The following is a 25607-nucleotide window of genomic DNA, read 5'->3' as shown; positions in this document are numbered from 1 at the left end:
CAATTGTAAAAAATAGGCAGTGTTGCTCCTATAGTCTTCACAAGTGTCATCAGGTTAATGGCCCCTTGAAACCATCCATGGTCAAATTCTGTAGAGATTCCCTGAATACTCATCAGCAATTGATATAATTACAGTTTTAAATGCATGCTGAGGCATATCTATACTAAAAATCAAATACATTTCTTTCTTTTCAGCTCCTCAACCAATGCAAAACAACACTCCTCCAGTCACATCTGAAACGATATCGTCATCTACGTCAACAATTTCAGTACTTTTCACTGATGAGTATTTTAGTCATGAAAATGGGCCTGTTGAATACTACAGTGTAATTGTTACAAGAGATGGAGGTAGGTCTTCAACACAAGCTTCCTAATCGTACATTTTTATGCTATTTTACTTCTACCTAATTTTACTTCTACCTAAGCCTTCATGCTTATTCGAGACAGATATACTTTTGCATAAACTCAAAAAAATGCTTACTCAAATAATTTATTTGTAGACAAAATAATTAGGTAGGATCTAAATAACATTGGTCCTAGTCTTGTTAAGAAAACAGCTCGTTTTCCTCAGGGCCCTTCGATAACTGTGAGACCAAAGCAGACCCAAGGATTATACACTGGCAATTTGCATAGTTTTTCAGTGTAGACCTGGCGTTTTTAAGTTTGCCAAAACAAGAATTGTATAAAATAAAAATTCTCTGCAAAACCTCAAGACACTTGCATCATATCTTTTCTTTCTTGCTGTAAGTGTTCATCAGAATCCTCACCACAGTATTTCTTAGCAAATGGACAAATGATTCATGTACCTTAGAGAAATTATAGGCTCAAATATGTGAGTCTGCCATCCATTCATAGCCATAAAATTGTCCAGAGGGAAAAGAGAGTATTAGTATATTGCAGTCAATAAAAAGAGAGAATAGCTATGGTGATCTCATTTTACAGTGGTTTTATGGAAAAGAAAAAAAAACCTGAAGATAGCACCTCAGCATCACTCTGCTAAATGTCAAGAAGCTATAACCTATATTTTCATGGTCTCAGAAGGTGCACTTTATGTTGATTGTAAAAATGCACTGTGCAAAAATCTTTAATCAGGAACTCCTTTATTTTCAAAACTCTAATTACTGCATGGTGCCGTTTGCAAATCAATGACACTTAGTAAAAAGGGAATACAACATGAAATAATGAATAGTGTTATTTAAAGAAAAGCTTGTACTACTCAAAAGCTCCTAATACTTTGCATCTAGAAAGGCCATAATATACACCTGAAATTTATCATCAACTCAATAGTTGATTAAGTTTTGAGAAAAGGATCAGTGTGCCCCAATTCTTTAATTAAAATTCTATAAAAGTTCTGGCATTTTAGAATATTTTTGTAAATATTTTGTAAAGCATTGTATTCATTGCTTCGCTTCGATATAGTTTGTGTGAGATGTATGATAGCGTGTGTGCTAGCGTGAGTGCTTCACGAACTCTACGGTGAGTGGAGAGGGCGCAGTCAGAATTGTAACATCCTTAGCTCGGTTATTGAACCAATCTTTTTTGAGATTGGGGATTTAGTCGAGCGGTTTGTCTGTTGTCCTCTGCGCTAGGTGATTGGGTGCCGTGCGTTGTGGGTTCGAGTCCCGGTTGATACCATCGTATTTGTTAGAGGAAACCCAATGTTGATTTTATGAATAAATAGTGAATATGAATACCCTGTTCGTAGACCTGATGTGCATCTTAATTTAACTTTAATACAGTATGCAATGCAAAGAATAATTGACTTTTATATATCCCTCCATGACCCATCTCATAGTTTGTTGTCCATCTATATTATAATATTACTTACTTTTGATTGTCTATAGATTATGATGAGGGTGATCCAGTTGGCACAGATCCTGACCCTCAAATGCCAACCTGGTATGATGCAGGAGAAGCCAGTATACCAAAGAGGTATCAGATAGAAGATAGGTACAAGTACCCTTGGCCATATTCTGGTATGCCATTGTCACATCTTATTATTACAGCATTCATAAATTGATATTTTGCTTTTAAAAGAAGTAAAAGTGATTGCTTGTACAGTATTGTCATATGTAATAACACTTCTCAACGAAATGCTAAGTACATGTACCTATAGGACATATTACGACTTACTTTTCATATACCAGGGTATTACAATTTTATGTGTTTTTTCTTTCTTTCTTATCAGCAGTTATTGCTGCTCATGATAGCTATTTTAGGACTGAACATTTGCATGGACAATTTTGAATTTTGACCATATCTCTTTTCAATATTAATACAATGAAATTATACTATGTATATCTTACAGTTGCTATAATTATGACATGTATTTGTCATGTTTCCTTGACCATGTAGTGTTATCTTTCTTAAGTCTTTAGTAAAAATAAAAATTTATTGTTTTTTTAAAACAGAAAACTCAAGGAGCAGAAGAGAGACTGGTATAACCGTGACAATTGGTAGCAATACCTCATGTGCTTCACTCGGTGACACAGGATATTGCAATGGTCCTTTACTGGATGGAACACCATACAGGTTAGAGTACAGTCACAACCACACATGTATCTTTTTTGATGCCACACCAAATGTAATCTTTAGTTCAGTCGCCTGCGTCTGATTTTCACCAGTTTAAATCTTAGACGTATCTATTTTAGCCAAAGCAATGGCATTGTGCATATTTTCAGTGTTTGAGCCACTGCCGCCAAAGATAAATGCATGGACTCTTGTCTCTTTTGCTCTATGAAAAAGGCAAATATTGATCAACCAAGCTGAGATGCTTAACGGCGACTATCAGTATCCAGTCCTGTTGTTAGCAAATTAATCTTCTCCAAATAAAGTTACGGAAGTCTACGTACTGTTATAGTTTTTTAACAATAAGAAAAAATACGTACCACTGTAGTTATATATAGACCTTCATCCTTGTAAAACTGCCCTGTTGCCAAACTTCTCAATGCATAAAGATTCATATTGCAAATCATTCTTGTCAAACTCGCATCTTAACCTTTTGTTATTTAATATTTCAACATGAGATCCCCCAATCTGCATTGCCTTACAATGTGTGCCCATTCTTTGAGGCATCTGACAATAGGAACATTCAACGCTTTGCCAAGTCTTCTGACCTGTGTACAACCATTCCTCATGAGGCAAATGCATGTTCACACACAAAATAAATACCTGAGTCACTGCTAATAGTTAGTCCGTAATACGTGACCTGTTGATAATATTTCACTATAAACATCTTTTTTTTTTCACAGATACCAATTCAGAGGATATACTGCTGGCGGCTACTCTGATACCCCTTTATCAGAGCCAATCACAACAGGTAATGGTTTTTACTGACCAACATATTACAGTAATCCCTTGCCCTAATGACCACCAGTAGTACTAATTATTGGTCATAACGTACGTACAATGTATCCCCTGAGAAGGCTAGTCTGGATTGGAATTCCCTCATTTGAATGAACACCTCATTCTAACGAACGTTTTCTCTGTCCCCAAGCATGGTCGTTAGAGCGAGGGTTTACAGCACGAGTACTTTTTTCAATGCCTCAAAACATCTGTGACATTTCAAAAATGAAATGTGAACAAATGGACAAGAATTTTATGAGCATCTAAAATATTCCCTTTAACCTTTTGTTGCTTCATATTTTATTGATCTGTTATAGAACTACTGAAATCCACATTGGATAAAAAGCAGTTCAGTTCAGTTCAGTATTTACATATTCTGAAGGCACATCAAAAAGTCTTTTTCATTAAGTCCTACTGTTTCTCCAAATATTCATCTGGGTCAACTTTAGTGTATTCTGACAACAAAAAACTCGTGACTTGCACTGACAAACGAATTACAGTATATAAATGTACAAGAGGGTTCACTACTTGCACTTGACATGATGTTATTAATCCTTACACAGTCGAGAAGCCCAGCATGATATGGCTATGGATCCTCCTAGGAGTAATTATGGGTATCTTACTGGCAGTTGTAATTGTGCTAGGAATTATATACTACAGAAGACGCCATCCTCCCACTGCGAAAAAAAGGTAGATAGTTTTTCAGTTCACTGGAACTTTCCATCTTGTCATCAGGTAGTCAAGTAAAACTGTCATGTTACCAAATTATTCAAGATCTTTTCCTACCTGATAGTGCCTTATAATGAAGTACAAATTACCTCATACATGTACCTCATTTGCTTGAGTTGAGTGACAATTATGCTTTAACTATCATCAATGACCAATATATTGTTCATTAATATTTTCCAATGATGGATAATAACAAATCCTTATTGGTGTTGAGGCTAACTCAGTCAATGGTAACTCAATGCATTTTGCATAAAACGAACACTCTGATGTGGCACCTTATTGTGTACTACATGATATACTACATATTAATTTATTATGCTTTGGGTTTCTAGTGATGAAACCCCATGACTGGTTTGGACAACCCTGTACCAGTAAAAGATGATGATCACCGCAAGTCATCAAAAAGAAAGAGACAAAAACACTCCAAGTATGTATGATTTATGTTTATGACCAGTGTTTCCATTAACGCAAAATCCTGCGTATTTTACGCAAAATTGTTCTGTAATATGCAAAATAAATCATGACTGCGTAAAGTAATATGCAGAGAGAAATGCCGACCCATTACACAGACGTACTTTGCGTGCACAACATTGTTTGAACGTGGTTCAATGCAGGACAAAAATAGAACATATATGCACCTGCTTGCAAGTGACTTTTATGATGATATTGCAACATTTTAGACTTTAGCGGACCGCAACTCTTTATGCAACATTGTATTACATCATCACAAAGTGTCATGTTGATCAGTTCTGTACAGACAGTGACACTATCAAAACCAATTTCTCAACAGGTCTTGCTATCATATATAGCAGATCAAAAGTTGGTCGTCTGAATAGATACTTTTGGTCATAATACTAAACTCTAAGCTTGTACATATAAACCCTGTCATACATTTGCAGACCAGTGAAGTTAGAGAAATATGATGAATATTTCAAGTCTATGAGTGCAGATATGGAATTCAGATTTTCTGAAGAGTATGAGGTAAGTTTGCGGGAGAGTAATTTAAAGTGGTCTACTGTAAGGCTTCCTCAGTGCATCACTCTCATGTTCAATGCACTTTCTAGAATTGCTCTGGAGTTAAGTACATGTCATAAGAAGGAATTGTAATCATAAAGAATTTTTCTGTGTCATTGCTTCGAACTGGATATTTATGTATAGGAATACTACCTTTCCCATTTGATATTGCAAGCTTACTTTGTCCTTTCTTATGTCTGAAGGAACTTCGCAATGTTGGTCGGGATCAGAGCTGGGAAGCTGCTGAGTTGGCTGATAACAGAGCCAAGAACAGATACACAAACATTCTGCCATGTAAGTTATATAAATGTTCAGGATTTTGAAATTTTGCCAAGTGAGTTAATATACAAATATACAGTATTTTGAAATTTTGCCATGTGAGATATACAAATATTCAGGATTTTGAAATATTCCAAATGAGTTATACAAATATACAGGATTTTGAAATTTTGCCTAGTGAGTTATACAAATATACAGGATTTTGAAATTTTGCCATTTGAGTTATACAAATATACAGGATTTTGAAATTTTGCCTTGTGAGTTATACAAATATACATGATTTGGAAATTTTACCATGTCAGTTACACAAATATACTGGATTTTGAAATTTTGCCGTGTACGTTATACAAATATATAATATACGGCTAGTTTTCAATCGGGTTCGAACACAACATACGGCATCAGTCGCCTAAGAGTTTGAAATTTTACCGTCTGAATTATACAAATATACAGCATTTTGAAATACTTTAAAGTCGAATTCTTACATCTCTTCAAAAGACATTGCTGTACGGTAGATATCACCATAGCATGGTCTAAGTATCTGAAGTTTTATTCTTGATTTTGAAAGAAAATGGTTGCAAGTTTCATTTAGGAAACTGTGAGCAAAAGTTTAAGTCTTTCAATTTCGATGTGCATGCTACCTTAAAGAAGAAAAGGGTGATTTACAAACAGAACAAAACAAATGACAACACTGTAAACAAAACGGCTAATAGAGCTTTAACCCTTTCACCACAGTGGTTTGAACCAATCCCATGTTTTCAGTAGGAATGTTGGACCTCCAGAGAGGAAAAAATGGGGGTTGGAAGGGCTATATTAAAACAATGATCTTTTCATTTATCTGTAGATGATAGGACTAGAGTCAAGCTTTCCAAAGTTGATGATGAGGATGACTCAGACTACATTAATGCCAACTGGATGCCTGTAAGTGCTGGAGTATTATGTATTACTTATAAGTATCAATGTCTTTGACAGTGGTGACTGTGTCACTCGTCAAATCATCACTAAGTTTTTTCTCTTCTCACAAAACACCAAATGATTAAAACAATATTGGGTGACTGTCATGGTTCATTCCATCAGAAATTATTATAATGATTATTTCCTACCAATGATATACAAAATGGTAAACATTACATTATACCAGTATATTGATGGTGCAAATACAGCAACCTGATTGGTTGAGATGTGAAAATTACTGTGCTATATTTGCAACGCAGCGAAGTTGGCACATTGCTTTAGTTCTCGGCAAGAGCAAAAATCCCTTTTGACTTTCCATGCCATAATTTCAATATACCGGTACTGTATGATATAATAGCGATAAACCATACCAGCGACAGTATACCACTTGGTTTTGAATAATTCACTTCGTATATGCACTTACTGTTGCTCATGCACATATGTAGTCAAAATCTACACCGTCACTGGGTGTAGTTAATTGCTTAATTATTAATTGTATTTATTAGTTTAAGAATAAATTGGTAATATCATTTCTATCCAGGGTTTCAATTCCCCTCGGGAGTTCATTGCTGCCCAGGGAGCCTTGCCTGGGACAAAGGATGACTTCTGGAGGATGATCTGGGAATATAACGTGAGGACCATTGTGATGGTTACACAGTGCCAGGAACGAGGAAGAGTGAGTTACAAATCTGTGCTTTAAGTTTAGGATCTGTCATATTATCATACATCGAGAACAATAGAATTTAGCGTGCGCTAAAAAAGCTGTACGGAACGCGCGCCCGTTCCGTAACACGTACGGTTTCAAGGCGCCCCATTCCCTGCGGCTGTATCTGCGCGTTCACTGTAGAACGGTTTCAAGGGACCCCTTGGACGAGTGCCAGAACAAGTCTCGCGCGTGCTCTGTACGTACGTGTGTGTGTAGTGCACACACTCCAAAGTTTGCAGAAGCGCGTCTGAGATAGCATTCCACACATGCGCGATAAAATCGGAAGAAAAATTGTTGACATTGCACGAAAACGGTCACTACTCTGACAATTTGATGCCCCAGTCAGGAATGTAAGATGTATAATAATAAGGTTATTACGAAAAGGAAATTACCTCCCCATGAGACATAATACATCAGTAGAAAACAGTCTTTCACACAAAAACAGACAGTAATGCACATCACTATTGTAAACTATACCACCAAAGGCTAGTTTTGAACAAACATTTTACTAATTAGACTTGACGTTCTCTCCTGCAAAGGTGAAATGTGACCATTACTGGCCATTTGATAATGAACCGGTGTACTATGGTGATATTCTTGTGAACATTGTGGATGAGAAAGTACTCCCAGAGTGGACGGTCAGGGACTTCAACATTCAAAATGTGAGTATAGACTTAAATTTCACAATCCGCAAATGAATGATATTGTGTGGTTTGTCCTGATTGTATCTTATGCCTGAGTATCATACTCAAATTTCAATGAAGGCACTGTTTGCAATATGTATTTACTGAAAATTATGTGTACATGTACATGTATATATTGAAACAAGGAAATTATTTTCCAATGAGAGGGCCTTTCATATCTATTGATTCAGCATCCATGTTTTCTGCTATACCATTTATCCTACAGTATGCCAATCTAGTTTGCTGCCAAAGTGATTTTTTTGCTCCAGCAGCCTATCGAGTTGAACATTCTTGTATCTCAGTGATTTCTTTATTAGTCCCCACGGACACCGTCCGGGGGGACTTATAGGTTTGGTCATGTCCGTGCGTGCGTGCGTGCGTGCGTGCGTCCGTCCGTGCGTCCGTCCGTCCGTTCACGCAGATATCTCTGAGATGCCTGGAGCGATTTCATTCAAACTTGGTACAAGGATTACTTCATATGTCATACAGATGCACGTCAATTTGTTTTGTGATACGATCCAATATGGCCGCCAGGCGGCCATTTTATTACGATTTTTTCATGTACAGAGCCATAACTCAGGCATGTTCCAACCGATTTTATTCAAAGTTGGTACAAGGACATTGACCAATGTCATAGATATGCACGTCAATTTGTTTTGTGATACGATCCAATATGGCCGCCAGGCGGCCATTTTATTCTGATTTTTCATGTACAGAGCCATAACTCAGGCATGTTTCAACCGATTTTATTCAGAGTTGGTACAAGGACATTGACCAATGTCATAGATATGCACATCAATTTGTTTTGTGATACGATCCAATATGGCCGCCAGGCGGCCATTTTATTACGATTTTTTCATGTACAGAGCCATTACTCAGGCATGTTTTGACCGATTTTATTCAAAGTTGGTACAAGGACATTGACCAATGTCATAGATATGCACGTCAATTTGTTTTGTGATACAATCCAATATGGCCGTCAGGCGGCCATTTTATTAAGATTTTTTCATGTACAGAGCTATTACTCAGGCACGTTTCAACCGATTTTATTCAAAGTTGGTACAAGCTTATTGACAAATGTCATAGCTGTGCACGGCAATTTGTTTTGTGATACGATCCAAATGGCCGTTGTGCGGCCATTTTATTACGATTTTTTCATGTACAGAGCCATAACTCAGGCATATCTCAACTGATTTTATTCAAAGTTGGTACAAGGACATTGACCTATGTCATACATATGCACGTCAATCTGTTTTGTGATACGATCCAATATGGCCGCCAGGCGGCCATTTTATTACGATTTTTTCATGTACAGAGCCATTTCTCAGGCATATCTGCATGTTTCGACCAATTTTATTCAACGTTGGTACAAGGACATCGACCAATGTCATAGCTATGCACATCAATTTGTTTTGTGATGCGATCCAATATGGCCACTGTGCGACCATTTTGTTACAATTTTTTCATGTCCTGAGCCATAACTCAGACAGGTATCAAGCGAATTCATTCAAAAGTATTTTTTATCAAGACCTAATGAAGAGGACTCTATCCTCTCTGAGGACCTGTAATCAAAATACCCATTAACAAGTGGGGACTGTGTCATCAACGATGACTTGTACAAAATATATACGGCCTCTGGATAAATATTGTGCGATGTAATATTCCAAAATAATGCTGACATACAAGTGATTTCTCTTCCACAGAATGCCCTTGTCAAACAAGTTCGTCACTACAATTTTACCGCCTGGCCAGATCACGGTGTCCCTGAGACAACTCAGTCCCTACTGAAGTTTGTCAGAAGTGTACGTAAGCACATCCCTAATGATAACACTCCAACTGTAGTTCATTGCAGGTAAGTCCGAACAAAGTAACGTTCTCCAGATGCACTGGTAATTGTATCCATAGAAGCCATCCAGACAACAAAAATATCAGACTCTGTCTTTATTTAGTATATCAGTGTTCAGGGTTCGAAATTTATTTTTTGTTTGGTGGTCAAGTTTGACCACCAGATTCAAATTTTGGTGGTCAATTGCAAAATTTGGTGGTCAAAAAAATTGATCATATCAGAGTGTAAATCTTGTGGAGGTTGGGGTCCGTGGGGTTGAATAGTGGGCTGTACATGCTGTTTTGAAACCATTTCACCATGCTGCTACACATGTTAAGTTGGTTTACATGTATGTTGGATGCCCAGTAAATCCACTGGAAATTTGTTTCATTTTTACCTTCTCGTGTCTATTTATAGACAGAGAAGGTATTAGAGTTGAAAACCTGTATGCTGGTGTCAACTACTTCCGTCTGTCAATACTTCCGTCTGTCAAGATCCGTTGACGTTATGCCATTGTGATGGGTCATATCATAAACTGGTGGGGGTGTTCATGGTTCAGGTTGAGGTGTAGGAGAACGATTTTGAGCTGTGACAAAAATCAAAGGGACTTTGGCATAGCCACAGTGTTACATGTAAGCCTTTCTCCAAGGTTCTTAGTTGACTACGATCTATTACAGACTACTGAGCTGACGTTAGGGGTACTCACTTTCTGTTTGCTCACCCTGTTTGCGCTAGTGTTTGGTACTGAGTTGCGTGGATATCCCCTCATGGCCTCACGTGATGTGGGCCTGTTACATAATCTGCAGATGATCATATGCTTCTGAGTCTGAAAACGGTCGTTCCCCTGACTCGTTGTGTAAGCCTGTCGGCATTTTCCTTGCATTTTTTCTCATTTAATTTTGCAAAATATCGGCGAGTACCTCAATATTTCAAGATAACTCTTTCTTCCCAATCGTTTCCTTGAGTTTCAGAGTCATATGAACGAAAATGAGTTAAAGTTTTTGACAGGAAAATCGGACGTCGGCCATGTTCAAGTTTACAGTACAATCAGAAGTTTCTGTGGAGGAAATAACTAACAAACACTATTCATGATGCCCGCCCTCTAGAGGCAGATCTTCCTATATGAAGTACAACATTTGATGCTTGTGGAAAGCTTGACCACACAAAGGAGCATTTTAACTTTTAGAAAATGACAAATTGAATAAGAAGCTATTCTGAAAATGTCAAATACTGAGAAAAAATGCGCAAATATTCAAAATAAACAGGTTAACTGACTGTTCAGCTATAAAAAACAATGAAAATGTTTATGATCAAAAGTTTTGAGATGCGCACATTTAACAAATACAGAAATTATTAACATTATAAATATAAGGCCAAACTATTTTTCAGGGATGGGACAGGTTGGAAATGAGGGGTGAGAGACAAAGGCACTCCTATTGCTGCATGTGGATGCAGCCACACCATTTCATTTACAGCATACTTATTCACTGTGTTGTGTTCAAGTTCCATATTGTACTGACTGTCATACAAGGATAACATAAGCAAATCAATCAAATTAGAAAAGGATCAATGCTGTTGTGTGAATTTTGCTGAACACGGCTGATTTTAATATTTTGCCCTACATATTTGGTATCCAACAAAGGCATATTTTGATGTAAAGTCAAAATTTACACTACATTGCTGACAATATATGTTACCGTTTCTGCATGAACTTTTCTTTTTTAAATTATAGAAAGTACTTCGAACAGATTAACAATTATCGTGATGTCAACCCATGATTTTACATCACAAAGACTGTAATTCTGCTAATTTTTTTTGTTTTTCAGTCATTTTATAAATTTTGCACTGCACAAGATGATTGAACAAATTACAATGTTTGAATTTCTAAACTCAAAGAATAAAAATCCTTTGGTCACAGATTAAATTATTTTTTTAAAAGAAATTTACTCTTAAACACTTTAAGCATATATTCTTTACACGGTCATGTATTTCAAGGAAAATATGCCTATTAAAAACAGTAATTTCTTCACTTTCAATTTCTTTGAATACTATGACAATTATCAGCCATGAGGTTTTACAAACACAAGACCAGATAAGCGTTTTTCATCATTTCCACAGGACTCTTTGGAATATCCTTAAAAACAGTTAAAAGTGACTTAAAATGATCACTTGGTATACATTTTATAAATTTACAGATGCCAGGTTGTGTATTTCACATGCACTCAGGTCAGTAGGGAAGTGCGTCATTACTATTTTGGACTGTTAATTCTTATTTCTGAATTATTTAACCTTTTTCCACACTGAACTATCTTTAGGCAGTTTATACTGTAGCTTAGAATTTTTTTTGATTGATGTATTTAATCATCTTTTGGGTTCTTTGGGTCCATATCTCACCTCATGCCCCTACATCATCAACTATTTACCAATAAATCCATGCCAACAACCAATTACCTGACCTGGCCACACATTAGAGAAGGTACAGCGTCATTGACGGTATTTTTAAATGATTATGAACTGTGTGCACTTACACAAAGCAAGAAAAAATCTTTAGTAGTTATAAAGGAATGTTTTCCTATCATCTGAAAAAATAACATATATTGTTTGTCACGTTTTTACTATGCTTATATCATCCCTAACCACCGTAGAGTTTGTATTGCCCTATATAAACCAGTTAGCTGCATTTTCTAGTGACCTAGCTGGTCTTGTAGTCTTGTGCGCAGACTCAGTAGAGTTGCAACGAACAACTTAGGAGGTCTCTGTCTGCCGTGTTCTGAATGTGGAGTTTCTCGATGTCAGATTCGCTCCAATTGCTTTTTGTCAGTCATTTTAAAGTACGAAATAACAAAGAGAAAGGTTGGTTGTCGCCAACAGTTAACTTTAGGGTTTATTTGCCCGAAAAGTAAGTCAATGTATGTTCACTGAATTCAAAAACCGGTCCCATTGACACTACAGCTTGCTTGTGACTCTTCCGAGTCTTATTGCATGCAATCCCACTGAACTGAAAACGTTTCTGTAACAGTAAAGTCCAATTTCCGAGTCAATTTTTGCTACCAGAACTATTTTCATAGTGTTACAGACATTCATACTATGCACAAAAACTTCAGTTTGTCTCCTGTTCTCGATCGTACTGAGGTAATGAGACAAGGGCAATGAACTTTTGTGAACGTAACTCTCCATGGGCTGAAAGGCTTTCATATGCAAAATCAGTATACGGAAGTACAAAAAGTATCAAAATCGAACTAAAATTAGTTCCTTTCATGTAAATGTTCTTGCTACACTATACAATGCCAAAGTATTAACAGGTGCTGATAATGGGTCAAAAGTATCGAAGTGTGACACCCATGATATTTCCATGCCATTCCAGCCAGCTCAGTGCAGTGCGCGATGGGTCGCCCTTCTACGTACAATTGGCGGCGCGCAGCACACGAAATGGGGGAATCGCGCAATCGCGCAGCCTAGATGAAATACTTAAACAGCTAAAATATCTATCTCTGGGGACAATATATTGTTTCTGGATACTCCTAGCAATAAACTGTGAGAGGCATGTAAGATTTACAGCTCTGCAGTGCACTATTGTGACCTCCAAAAACTTGGTGGTCAAGATTGACCATCCAAAATAGAAATCTGGTGGTCCAAATGAGATAATTGGTGGTCTTTTGACGCATGACCGCCGGGTATTTCGAACCCTGGTGTTTCATCTAGACAGGGGGAAGCGGGGATTCCCCCTCTTTTGACATGTTGGCACCCCCCTAGTAATTTGACAAGGGGGACCAGCCCCCATGAAATAGTGAAAGTCACACCTTACAGATACAAGTAGAACACATGAACTGGTGAAATCCCCCTAAATTTTCTAGTAAAGGGAGGAAATCCCCATGTTGATGCCATCATCATTTATAACATTTATGGTTTTGTAATGTTTATTAGCTCTAAAACTTGCAGTAACCATAAAAAAATCATTGAACATATTATTTATTTAGAACACATGATATATATTATGCTGTTAAATTTATCTTTTTAGTGCTGGAGTTGGCAGAACAGGTACCTTCATCACACTAGACAGACTGATTCAGCACATGCGTGACAATGACTATGTTGATATCTATGGTATTGCCTGTGAGATGAGAATGCACAGAGTTTACATGATTCAGACTGAGGTAGGCTGTTGTGTATTTAGTATTAACCCATTGACAGCCAAAGGTGATTTTCGTCGCCTTTATGAAATATAACCCAGACAATTTTTTCTAGGTCCAAACATTTTTTTTCAGTTTTTTCCAAGAATTTTGACCCAAAACTGGAGTCTATGAAAGTGCTATCCATTTGGTCCAACATTTTCACAGAGATTTACAGAAAAATACAAAAAAATCAGTAAAATGTTGCACTAAAATTTTGGCGGGAAAAATCACAGCACTGAAAGGGTTAAAACACATCTGTGTGAAATCTGAGAGGACACATTGTTTGAAAGTTGCATGAAAATTCAGAAATGAGTACTAAATTACAAGCAACCAATTAGCAGAAGTAATTTTTGAATTGGCGATGATTGTTGAAGGACAGGCATTACATTCCAAGCAAACTAATATTTTTGGAAGGAAGAGTGCCATCAGCAACAGTAACACTAATGCTGAAACACTGCAAGTTCATTATTGGTCTACAAGCTGGTATACAGATTTGCAATGATGAGACTGACTTTACCTGAAAATATACTCAGTATTTGGTAAATATTTGTATCAAATTATTGGCAAGAGTTCCTTAGGCCCCCAACCCCTAAAAAGCACTTTAATTGCAGATTTTCCTTGGTAGAAGCACATCAAATACAACTTTTGGAGGGGTTTAGAATTAGGGTTAGGATTAGTTTTTGGGTGAGCATACTTAAAAGTGGTGTATATCCTACCTACGAAAAAAAGAATGAGGTGGGGGCCTTAAGGAGCTCAACAAGTTTCATTTGATATGATATGTCCTATTTTTTAGCTCCCATAGCCATATGTATATATGGCAATGGAAGCTATTCTTATAGGCTAGGGAAATGTCTGTATGTCTGTATGTCTGTCCGTCAACATCAAAAACTCCAAAACCGCTGTACATTTCATCTTGATATTTGGTGTGTACATGGATGATGGGCTGCAGATGAGATTTTGTTCAAATGAAGTTGTCATTGCCAAAAATATGCAAATTAAGTGAAAAAATGTAGAAACAGTCAAAATTGAAAAAACTCCAAAACCGCTGTACATTTCATCTTGATATTTGGTGTGTACATGGATGATGGGCTATAGATGAGATTTTGTTCAAATGAAGTTGTCATTGCCAAAAATATGCAAATTAAGTGAAAAAATGTAAAAACAGTCAAAATTGAAAAAACTCAATAACCACTGAGCAGATTACATGAAAAATTAGCATGTAAGTACTTTGGGCTGACATGAAATGATTGTGCACATCTTGGGTCAGTATCTTGGACTTGCTATTTTTCATGAATTTTTTTGTAATTTTCTCCCATTTTTGGTCAAAAAATCTCCTGCTCTGAAACCACAAGTCCGATTGATTTGAAACTTGGTATGGAAGTGCATAGGAGTGACCTTTCCCAAATTTGGGCAAATCGTGGTGAAGTTTGCATATTTTTAGTTTACACGTCCATAGACTCCCATGTATAAGGCAGATCTCCATAGACTCCCATGTATAAGGCACGAAAAATAAAAATTTAGTTTCTCATCGTATTCATATTGCAAAAAGGATGCAGTGACACAATAGCTTATAGATTGGGTCATGTCCGTCTGTTCGTCCATCCGTGAGTCCATCCGTTCACGCAGATATCTCGGATATTTTGACAAAATGTCATGTGACCTTGATGACCTTTGATCTCAAATATACATATTTGTCCATAACTCAGTAACCACAAGTGCTACCACCCTTCATATATGGTATGATGGGACAGCTTATGACGCCACATATTGTACGTCATTAATTATGCACATATCTAATTTTGAGCGAGCCAATAGAGCTAGAGGTCTGATTTTTGTATATAGGGATAACTTAGCAAAGCAATTTTTTGACAAAATGTCACATGACCTCGGTGACCTTTGACGTCAAATATACATATTTGTCCATAACTCAGTAACCACAAGTGCTACAGCCTTCATGTATGGTATGATGGGACACCTGTGACGCCACATACTGTACCTCATTAATTATGCGCATATCTAATTGAGCGAGCCAATAGAGCTGGAGGTCTGATTTTTGGTAAATAGGGATAACTTAGCAATACAATTTTTTTGACAAAATGTCACGTGACCTCGGTGACCTTTGACCTCAAATATACATATTTGTCCATAACTTAGTAACCACAAGTGCTACAGCCTTCATGTATGGTATGATGGGACACCTTATGACGCCACATATTGTACCTCATTAATTGTGCGCATATCTAATTTTGAGCGAGCCAATAGAGCTAGAGGTCTGATTTTTGGTATATAGGGATAACTTAGCAATACAATTTTTTTTACAAAATGTCACGTGACCTCGGTGACCTTTGACCTCAAATATACATATTTGTCCATAACTCAGTAACCACAAGTGCTACACCCTTCATGTATGGTATGATGGGACAGCTTATGACGCCACATATTGTACCTCATTAATTATGCACATATCTAATTTTGAGCGAGCCAATAGAGCTAGAGGTCTGATTTTTGGTATATAGGGATAACTTAGCAAAACAATTTTTTTGACAAAATGTCACGTGACCTCGGTGACCTTTGACCTCAAATATACATATTTTTCCATAACTCTGTAACCACAAGTGCTACACCCTTCATGTTGGTATGATTGGACACCTTATGAGCCACATATTGTACCTCAATAATTATGTGCATATCTCATTCTGAGCGAGCCAATAGAGCTGGATGTCTGATTTTTGGTATATAGGGATAACTATAGGAGAGAAATTTTTGACCAAATGTCATGTGACCTCGATGACCTTTTACCTAAAATATATGTTTATGTCAATAAATAAGTAACCACAAGTGCTATGTCCTTGTATTTAGTAGGATGGGAGACCTTATGACAACACACGCTTTACCTCATTAATTATGTACACATCTAATTCTGGGAAGCGAATAGAGCTAGAGATCTGATTTTTTGGCATATAGGGATTAATTAGCAATATAATTTTTTTTTCAAAATGTCATGTGACCTCGATAACCTTTGACCTTGATTATACATATATATGCATATTTCAGTAACCACAAGTTCTATACCCTCCAATTTTGATAGGATATTAGACCTTAAGATGTCACATCTTGTACCTCATTTATAATGCGCATATGTATTTCTTGGCTGGCCAATACTGCTAGAGGTCTGATCTTTTTCCCGATTTAGAACCATAACTTAGACATGCCTCATGTGTTTCAAATTGGGAACAACGACATAGACCTATGTGCCCATAGATCTCAACATATACACTCCAGTGATACTTCTTAATGACCACATTTTCCTGCCCCATCAAGACTCATACTCCTATTACAAGTGGGGACTATGTCATTGTAAATGACTTGTTGAGTTAATGGTTGTATCACAGTATTCGATATATCTAATTCTGTATTTTTTCCATTTTATATTCTGAATAATTACATTAAACATATTTCACTGTCTCCAGTACATTTCATTTAAGTATTTTCACTTCATGCACTTTATCCCTTTCACACATGTTCAAATATCTGACCAGAGAACAAACACTAAATAGTCCAGGATGGGAGCTACAGTGTCATTGACGCTATTTTTATATTGCCTTGAAGTTCTCAAAATGCATTTGGTCAAAATGATTTAGAACAGCAACAAATTTTTTTTTATAGTAAATTAATATTGTGATAAATTTGACCCTATACAGTCACAGTACGTGTTCATCCATAATTGCGTGCATGACTTACTGCATGAAAAGCAAGAGGATGAAGAAGACGATATGCCCCCGCCACCATCCATGGATGATCACATCTATGGCAATGTTCCACACCCAAGTAATGGCCCACCTGATGTGGCTGCAAACCTTGGTAAGTTGGGCAACTCTGGTTCGAAATAGTGTTTAAATTACCTTCAGGCTTCTAGAGTGATTAAAAGAGCATTAACGAGATCACTGTGATATTTGCTTTCATATCATTTACATATCGTATATCAGAATTTGGAATAATGAAGTAAAGCCATGCTATCATGCAGCATGAAGTGATAATGGAATATTCGTAGGCCATTTATTTTATTAGAGCAATCAGTAGAAGAGGGGCAAATTTCAAATTTCTGGCCTGTTTTATCTGTACCACAGTTGGTCAATTCATGTACAGTCAAGCTTTTTGTGATAATGATTGTGCAAATTATTTTTGCACTGTGAAAGAAGCGAAGGCGGTGTTCTGTCTATGGTTTGCCTTTACCATGGCACATTTGACTTTTGTTATCATTAAATTTTCATTACAAATTTATTCTTGATGGACAAGATTGGCCTTCCTGGAGGTAAAAGCAACATTATTAAATTCAGTAGATTTTCAATCCAATTTAAACTCACAACATATGGCACCCTCTCACCTAGCAAAGACATGGCAGTCAAAACCACTCAGCTAAATGGCTATTTCAAATGGAAGATGATGGTGAAAACAGAAAAGTACACTTATTTGTAGGTCAAAGATTTGCCCTATGAACCCTTTTAAATGCCAAAGTCAATTTTTGTTGCTTTTATAAAATATATGTAACAATTCTTTTTCAGATCTAGACATTTTTTTCACATTGTTTTTCCAAAATTTTGGTTAAAACTGTAGCCAATGAATAAGTTATGACTTTTTAGTCCAAAATTATAAAAAAATTACAGAGAAGTTCAGAAAAATTGGTAAGATGTTGCCCTGATATTTTGGTTGGATAAATTACAATGCTCAAAGGGTTAAACTAAAACGCTCCCATGAAGGAAGAATGTTTTGAAAAAATATGGAAATATTCAAAGAATATTTAGTCTTGCCTGTGAAAAGTATCAAGTTTTATGTGGGTTCCCTTAATAGTAAGTAAAATGGGACCCACTGGGAACCATTCACTTTAAGCCCTATATGCATCTGCTTGTTAATCAACATATATAATGACATACTTAGAAATGCATACCAATGCAGCCACTGGTGTTTTTCCTCGACACGAAGACGATGATCAGTATCACGGCCACTGCTTACCCTATCGGTGTGTAGACTATGGTGCCTGCTTTCTGGAATGCTTAATACGGGTGTATTGATTTTTACAGCATAAGCGAATTCTGTTCATACTTTTTAAGGTTCTGAGCCTGAAGCTAATGATGACACTCCTGATCAAACTCCTGATCAAACTCCTGATCAGACACCTGATCAAAGTTCTGATCAAACTTCTGAAAAAACTTCTGAACAAAACTCTGAGCAAACTTCCAGTCCAGGTACCTACTAGTATTACTGCTATTTAAATGTGTTAAATATCGTACTCCGCTTTCCATTGTAAGAATCATGATCCATCTCCCATCCTTCACTTTCACGCACCAGTTTGTCCTTTTTACCTTCAATAGTTTGACAGCCACTAATAGTTTTACTCCAAATCAATTTTCATGTGAAAACAAACAAAGAGACGTGGTTTTGTATATGTCAGCAAATTTTACGTAGATTTCACAAAGATGAATTCAACATGGAATATGATGTTTGGTTATGGATGCAGGTCATGACAAACAGTCATAAACATCATCTGCATGTTTATAGATATATCCCAAAATAAATATTTATTGATCATCTTCAAATGCCTATAATTTCAAGATTATCTTGGTATCTATTTTCATGAACAGTTTGCTCATATCAATATTTTTATTACCTTATTACATATAATTGTGGCAATCATATTTCAAGCCAAGATGGTTTTGCAACCTTGATTTCATAGAAGTTGATTTTCTATACAAATTTTACAGTGGCTATATTAAATAAGAGGGGAAGAAGGCAAACCTTGGTGTACTTGGCCATGACTTTGTTTCTTCTATTCAGCTTTCCCTATGTCTTTTACCATCACTATAGGCAAAGCAAACAACATTCTCAATGCTGATGCTGATAGCCAAGCATAAGCTCTCATACCATTTGTAAGTACTTCTATGGTGGCTCTTGGTTTTACCAATTAGTTGGTTTGGGGCAGCATATGACTTTCCAGTATCATATTCATCAACATACCGTACTTTTAAAGCTATACATGGCTTCATTAGTGCGTAATCAATTCATTGCAGCTTTGTTCTCAGCAAAGTGGCCTATATAATAATATGTGAAGCCTGTGGAAGTATTAAACTTCAGTGGCACTGTTACTAACATAAAGATTGTGTATTTTTTGCTTATTGCTTACGGCATAGACTCAGCATACTTAGTATGGTGAGATATACAATATTGTTGGAATGTTTATACAAATCACTCGATTTTTATCACCTTTGTTTTGCATGACTGCATAAATTATTTGAACAATTCGTCAGCTTGAAAGCCATTTAAATTCTTCAGAATAACTTCAGAGCATGTCCATCACAAAGAATTTTGAACGCAGTACTCAATGATCTGTAATTCATTTTTGACTCAACATCACTAATCTTCAGTATACTGGGATTTTTAAAAGTTTCTATCAGTAGTGGAAAGGGTCTTGTTTTAACATATGGTGCACACATATCCTTTATGTTGTCAGCATGACCAGTCATAAAATATCAGTTTGTAGGTTGTCTTAGATGCACAATATCTGTCAGTGTTAATGCTTAGCAAATTTGCATGTCATTTCTTGTTCAAAAAAGGTTTTGGTACCCGTGTTTGTTGCTTTCCTTTCATAAGTATTTGTTTATTTTATGTGCTTGTTTTGGGAAATTAATGCTGCATTTGTGAACCTTTTAGATTTTGTAGTAACTTAATATGCTGGTTTTATTATTCTTTAGTCATGATAATAAATTTATACAGTGCATGAATTATCAACAGCTACATTGCTAATGTTGATAAAGGTATTTTCACATCAAAAAGGCTAACTTTAATCTTAAATTGTGTGGATTACACCCATTCATATAAGATTTAAAATACTGAAAAGATTGCTTTAATCTTTCTGAATGATTGAATGAACAAAGGTTACTTTCCAGACTGATTAAAGCATTTGGTGCCTCAAAATAATTTCTTCAACCATCTACCGGTGGACTCAGTTTGAGTATTACATAGAAATTTAAAATGCTCTTTTTTGAAAAATCAAAGTGTATTTTTTTCACACACTGTACCCACCCTTTTTAAACCAAATATTGGTATTGAAGAATTTGCTTCTTCAAATTTTGCCCGGATTAGTTTTACTGATTATTTTTTAGCATATTTCATATGTAAGAAAGTACTGAATATTTCCTTTATCATATGTAAGGTATAGTGCACTGATAAAACTAACTCCTAATTGGTTTAAACTGTGATGTTTTAAGGATTCTTTCTCTGTCAACATACCACTTCAAACGTTTTGTTTTTCTCCATTTTCTAAATTCCCTGGCATTTTGTCAGTCTTATCAATGTTTCAAGATAGTGTCACAAGTCTTGATTGCAACTCACTAATGCCTTTATGTTTTGCATTCCGTCCACAAACAGAGAACATTCCCAAGACTGAATTGTAAAGCCCCTTCCATGACGAAGAAGAGGATAGTGCCAGCGTATCCAACCAACATCTCCTCGCAAAATGCCTTTCAACAAAACAGAATCTGGCCATCTCACAGTACTATATCTGTGTCTGAGTCAAACTATGCAAGTCTATTTACTAAACTTCACATTTGTGAAAATCAGTTGTATGTTTCTGTCATAATTCTTCTCTTACTGTACAATGAGGTTCTTCATCTTAATGATTATTCTAATTTAATAATTGAGAAACATTTGTGCAAAGATATGAAGAACTCTTTCATTTACTAACCGCATTTACTAACCTTTTGTATAGTCAAGACTTTTTACATGAAATGTAACATTTGTAACGATTGAACCAGTATTACTCAGGATGGGAGCTTAATCTTCTAGTTAAGCTCGAAATGTTTTTATATTCCATTTCTTAGATTACGGAGAAAATACTGACTGGAATTCTTAATAATGATAATGAAATTATAGTGTATAATTAGAAAATGTTTGAAAATATGTCTGTATATATTACAAAGAAAATATTTTATCAGAAAAATTGTTAAATTTTCTAGTGTTTAAAGAATGAAAAGATATTTTCATATTTTGTAAAAGTAATGAAGCTTCAAATTTTGTAAAATTAATGACATGCTTTTTGAAAATTTAGCTGAATTCAGTGTATGCAGCGGATGCAATGAAGACGTTGTTCCTGTTATCAGTACTGAGTTTAAGCCGTATACATGTAGGTGTAATATCAAGTTTTAGCCATGTAGGATAAAGTATGAGAAGTACAACATCTGTAGGAATTAATTTGCCCCCTTATTAGGTGATTTTGTTTATGTCTTCATGACTTACCTACAGTACTGTGTAAAAGCTGTGTGTAGACCATATCATAAATTAAATGATAGCTTTGTCAATACCAGTGAATTTTGTGATGTCATACCCTCAAATTAATACTGATACTGTATCCGATTATCCATCATTGTGGCCCCAGATGTTTTCTACATCTATAAATTCACTGGCATGGCCAAAACTATAAATTAATAGCAATAATGTATCCCCTTCTGGCAAATAATGAACTCAAGCAAACTTTGCACTCCATAATGTACTCGGCTTTGCCTCATACATTATATAGTGCAAATTTTGCTTTTGTCCATTATGGGCCGGGAGAGGGTACATTATTGCTTAAATACAGTAAATGTGTCAATTTCCAGATAGGTAAATTCTAATGACAGTGACAGTGTCTGAAGCTCCAATGTACAAGGCTTGCACTTAATTTTAATCATATTTATAATCACATGAATAATCATAAGTGTGATATAAGTGTGAATTTGAAATCATACAATAACACAGTCATACATATTAATTGTTTGGCTTAACTAATTTTACACTTGTTGAGCTTAAACATTGCAAGTGTAACATTTTATGATGGGGAATTCGGAATTGTCAAACACTTTCAGTTTCGTGGTTACATACATACACCAACACTTGCTAAACCAGTGTAAATGCAAATTAGGGGTTCAGTAATCAGTATAAGGAAGAAATAGTTTACCTTTCAATAATGATCATATGATGTAAGCCATTCAAATTAGTGTAATTATAGTGTTCAGGCATATATGTGAATGATTGAGGTAACGTTTTCAAGGCATCAAAGATTAGTTAATAGCTTCATGGCGAAAACATGCACACTCATGGCTTCAACAGAAAATAGACCATACTTATTTCATAATATTGGTATCATCTTTTAGGTACTGACAATAGCATTGGAAGTACCATTGACTGTATGGAAAGAACAATAACATCCAAAAAACAGACATGTTGAGAACTTCAACATTGGTTTAGGCACAGGACTTCTCACAGGTTACGAAGTCTAACATACATGTACATAGCGTGCTGTGGTAATGGTAGACGTCACTGACAATTTTCAAGAAACCCGGGAAAACTAACAAAGATGGCTAACAGCATGCTGACCTGCATGGTCTGTGTGATACAAAGACTCACTTTCAAAAATGGCATTTAGGTGGGGACTATGTCCTGCTTCACCATAAGGCCATTTAACGTAGCTCACTCAGTTTGTGTGTAAATCATGAGTTTAAAAAATAGCACTGTGATACTGAAGATGTAAACCTGTTACTAATGTGAACATTTCCTTGATGCAGCTTGTAATAACTTCACGCCATTGTAGGTCAGCATCAACCAATCACTGCATAAATAATGGATGATATATAAATTATACATAGTCATCCCAGTACATTTTTAGTGCATTATTTCATTCATTGGCAAAAGTTATCAATGTTGAATATTTTCAATTTTACCAGGTACGTCTACAGGTTCTATTTCAAACCTATGAAAGTCACTGACCAACTCAGAAATTAATATCATTGTATATGCAATAAATTTGAATTTGCAATACAGACCTGAATACATTTATATAGCATTCAATACATTTTTTGGGCTGATGTGCAGCATCTTGGAAGCTGACATCCAATTGGGTGGCTGAATCTTACCGTTATAATAAAATAATACAAAAAGACTCCCTAAGTTGCTGTGAATAGTGACAATCGACCAATTAGATATAACCTTCCAAGCACGCTGCACATCAGCAGAGCATTTTTTTGTGGTAATTACCAATATTTTTACTCTGGAATAAAGAAGACGAATCAATGGTGTTCTACGGACTCTGTACTGAGCCCAAGAGGTAATGTGATTGTGGTATAAACTAACCAAACACGCACAAATACATAAGAAGAGGCGATATTTTGTATGTGTTAGTGATCCTGGTTTTGTTTATACCATGGTTCAGTTTAATTCCGGGTGTAACCCATTCAGAAATACTTCTTTATATAACCAATATGACAACAACAGTAACTTTGAAGACATTTAAGTGTTTTGGTGTTTGGGAACAAGCAATTACCTTGAAGAATAATTGTACACATTCATCTTATTATGGTTGACAGATTCAAATTGAAAGTATATTTAGATAGAATAGAGAAACTTTTAGAGGAAAACTTGTGATTTGAAGAAAGTTATGATATATATTTTGCTATGAATGTGATGAAGGTGCCAGTGAGATGTGTAATTTTTATCCTTAATCAGTTTTTACTTTGGGAAAGCTTTTTCACATTTACTAATGTTATTGATGTTTTTTTTTAATTTTATAGCAATATTTATCAATTTCTTATCTGACAGTATTTGTGTATTGGACACAAATATCTTTGAGGTTGTGGGGGAATTTATACTGTCGTGTTTTCTATCTTTCCTTTACTGTACTTTTGATAATTTGTCAATTTTCAGCAAAATATGTAAAAAAATCTCTGTTTTAGCTGAGGCCCCATCAGCATTTCAGTTTTTCAACCAGATTTTTCTATTTACACATGATATACATTTTTCTCCTGACTTCAGTTATCATAAATCAACTTTACATGTGAAATTCACTACTGAGTACATTTCATGTACCATTAGTTTGAGAAGTATGGTTAGTGTATGCACATGATGTACTCTCTCCAGTTACAAACACTCAGAAAGTGACAGGGTAGAATGTGCATACAATAAACTTTTTTGGCCTTTCTGAACCCTGCAACCAATTTCCCTGAATTTAGGTCCTTTCACCTTTTAAAAGCAAGTGTATCACAGTCTGGTGGTGGAAGCGATCAGGAGATTCTAACTTTGTTAGCACACCAGATAAGCACTGGGTCCAACTTTCATTATGAGAACAATGGTGTTTTCTTCAGGAAGACTCCCATAGCCTTTTGAAGCAACTGGACCCCCTAGGGTCATGTTGATTTGTGCCTTTTGAAGCAACTGGACCTCCTAGGATCATGATGATTTGTAAAACAGTACAGTGTTGGTCCAGTCTTCTATTTTACTAATTTGTCTCACAACAATTTTATATTAAAACATTTATTGAGAAATTACATTTGATTGTCAAGCACAAATTTATGTAAATTTCCAATCATCAACTGGCCTAAAACTGTACTAAGATAAAAGTTTAATTACTTGTTAATTTCTAATGGAAGTGCAGTGTATTCCACTGTACTTATTTCCAATGCTTTCTTGAAAAGCAAGTACTCAATATTTGTATATATCCAAGAGCTGCCCAGCTAATTAAGTGCCATGCATTTCGAATTCTGTATATTTTGGATAGCAAAAAATAATTAAATAAAATAAACAAGTGGAATTATTCATTTACGAAAGTTGTAGTCTCTTTTTGTCAGCTTGTCAGTGACATCAAACTTATGAAAACATTGGATTTCCCTCACCATCCGTCATCCATTGTCTATTATTATTCATCATTTTACACATTCCAAGCCTCTCCAAGGGGGCTTGTTCGTTTGCTTGTGGCAGGGTGACCTCATTCAAATTCATTAAAATTTCAAAGAAATGTGCACATCCTGTATTTTGGAAATTTATTTTAGTCACAAAATCTTCAAAACAGCTGATCATGTCACGTGATATTCAGTATCAAGA

At 35.8% G+C, this 25607-nt stretch overlaps 1 protein-coding gene across 5 annotated transcripts in view; it reads left to right on the top strand.

Annotated features, from left to right (window-relative positions):
- The window catches only part of LOC139116662 (receptor-type tyrosine-protein phosphatase beta-like), a 40335-nt gene extending 15002 nt beyond the window's left edge, over window positions 1-25333 (top strand). The window contains exons 6-20 of one of the 5 annotated variants that reach the window (XM_070679269.1): window positions 195-347; window positions 1844-1975; window positions 2411-2531; window positions 3251-3318; window positions 3908-4034; window positions 4406-4500; window positions 4973-5054; window positions 5291-5381; window positions 6211-6287; window positions 6862-6996; window positions 7566-7688; window positions 9413-9561; window positions 13553-13688; window positions 17408-17567; window positions 21129-25333. In XM_070679269.1, the coding sequence (XP_070535370.1) occupies window positions 4418-4500; window positions 4973-5054; window positions 5291-5381; window positions 6211-6287; window positions 6862-6996; window positions 7566-7688; window positions 9413-9561; window positions 13553-13688; window positions 17408-17567; window positions 21129-21154 (1062 nt within the window). In that variant the 5' untranslated portion in view covers window positions 195-347; window positions 1844-1975; window positions 2411-2531; ... (1 more) ...; window positions 3908-4034; window positions 4406-4417 and the 3' untranslated portion in view covers window positions 21155-25333. Of the gene's footprint in view, window positions 1-194; window positions 348-1843; window positions 1976-2410; window positions 2532-3250; window positions 3319-3907; window positions 4035-4405; window positions 4501-4972; window positions 5055-5290; window positions 5382-6210; window positions 6288-6861; window positions 6997-7565; window positions 7689-9412; window positions 9562-13552; window positions 13689-17407; window positions 17568-18814; window positions 18950-19568; window positions 19631-19891; window positions 19911-21128 lie in introns of those variants that run through there. The other 4 variants (XM_070679263.1, XM_070679248.1, XM_070679277.1 and 1 more) reach the window with 4 other exon arrangements.
- Window positions 25334-25607: the final 274 nt, after the last annotated feature.

Source organism: Ptychodera flava, chromosome 2 (assembly GCF_041260155.1).
Source record: "Ptychodera flava strain L36383 chromosome 2, AS_Pfla_20210202, whole genome shotgun sequence".
Taxonomy (NCBI): domain Eukaryota; kingdom Metazoa; phylum Hemichordata; class Enteropneusta; family Ptychoderidae; genus Ptychodera; species Ptychodera flava.
This window is presented reverse-complemented; position numbering and strand designations above follow the sequence as displayed.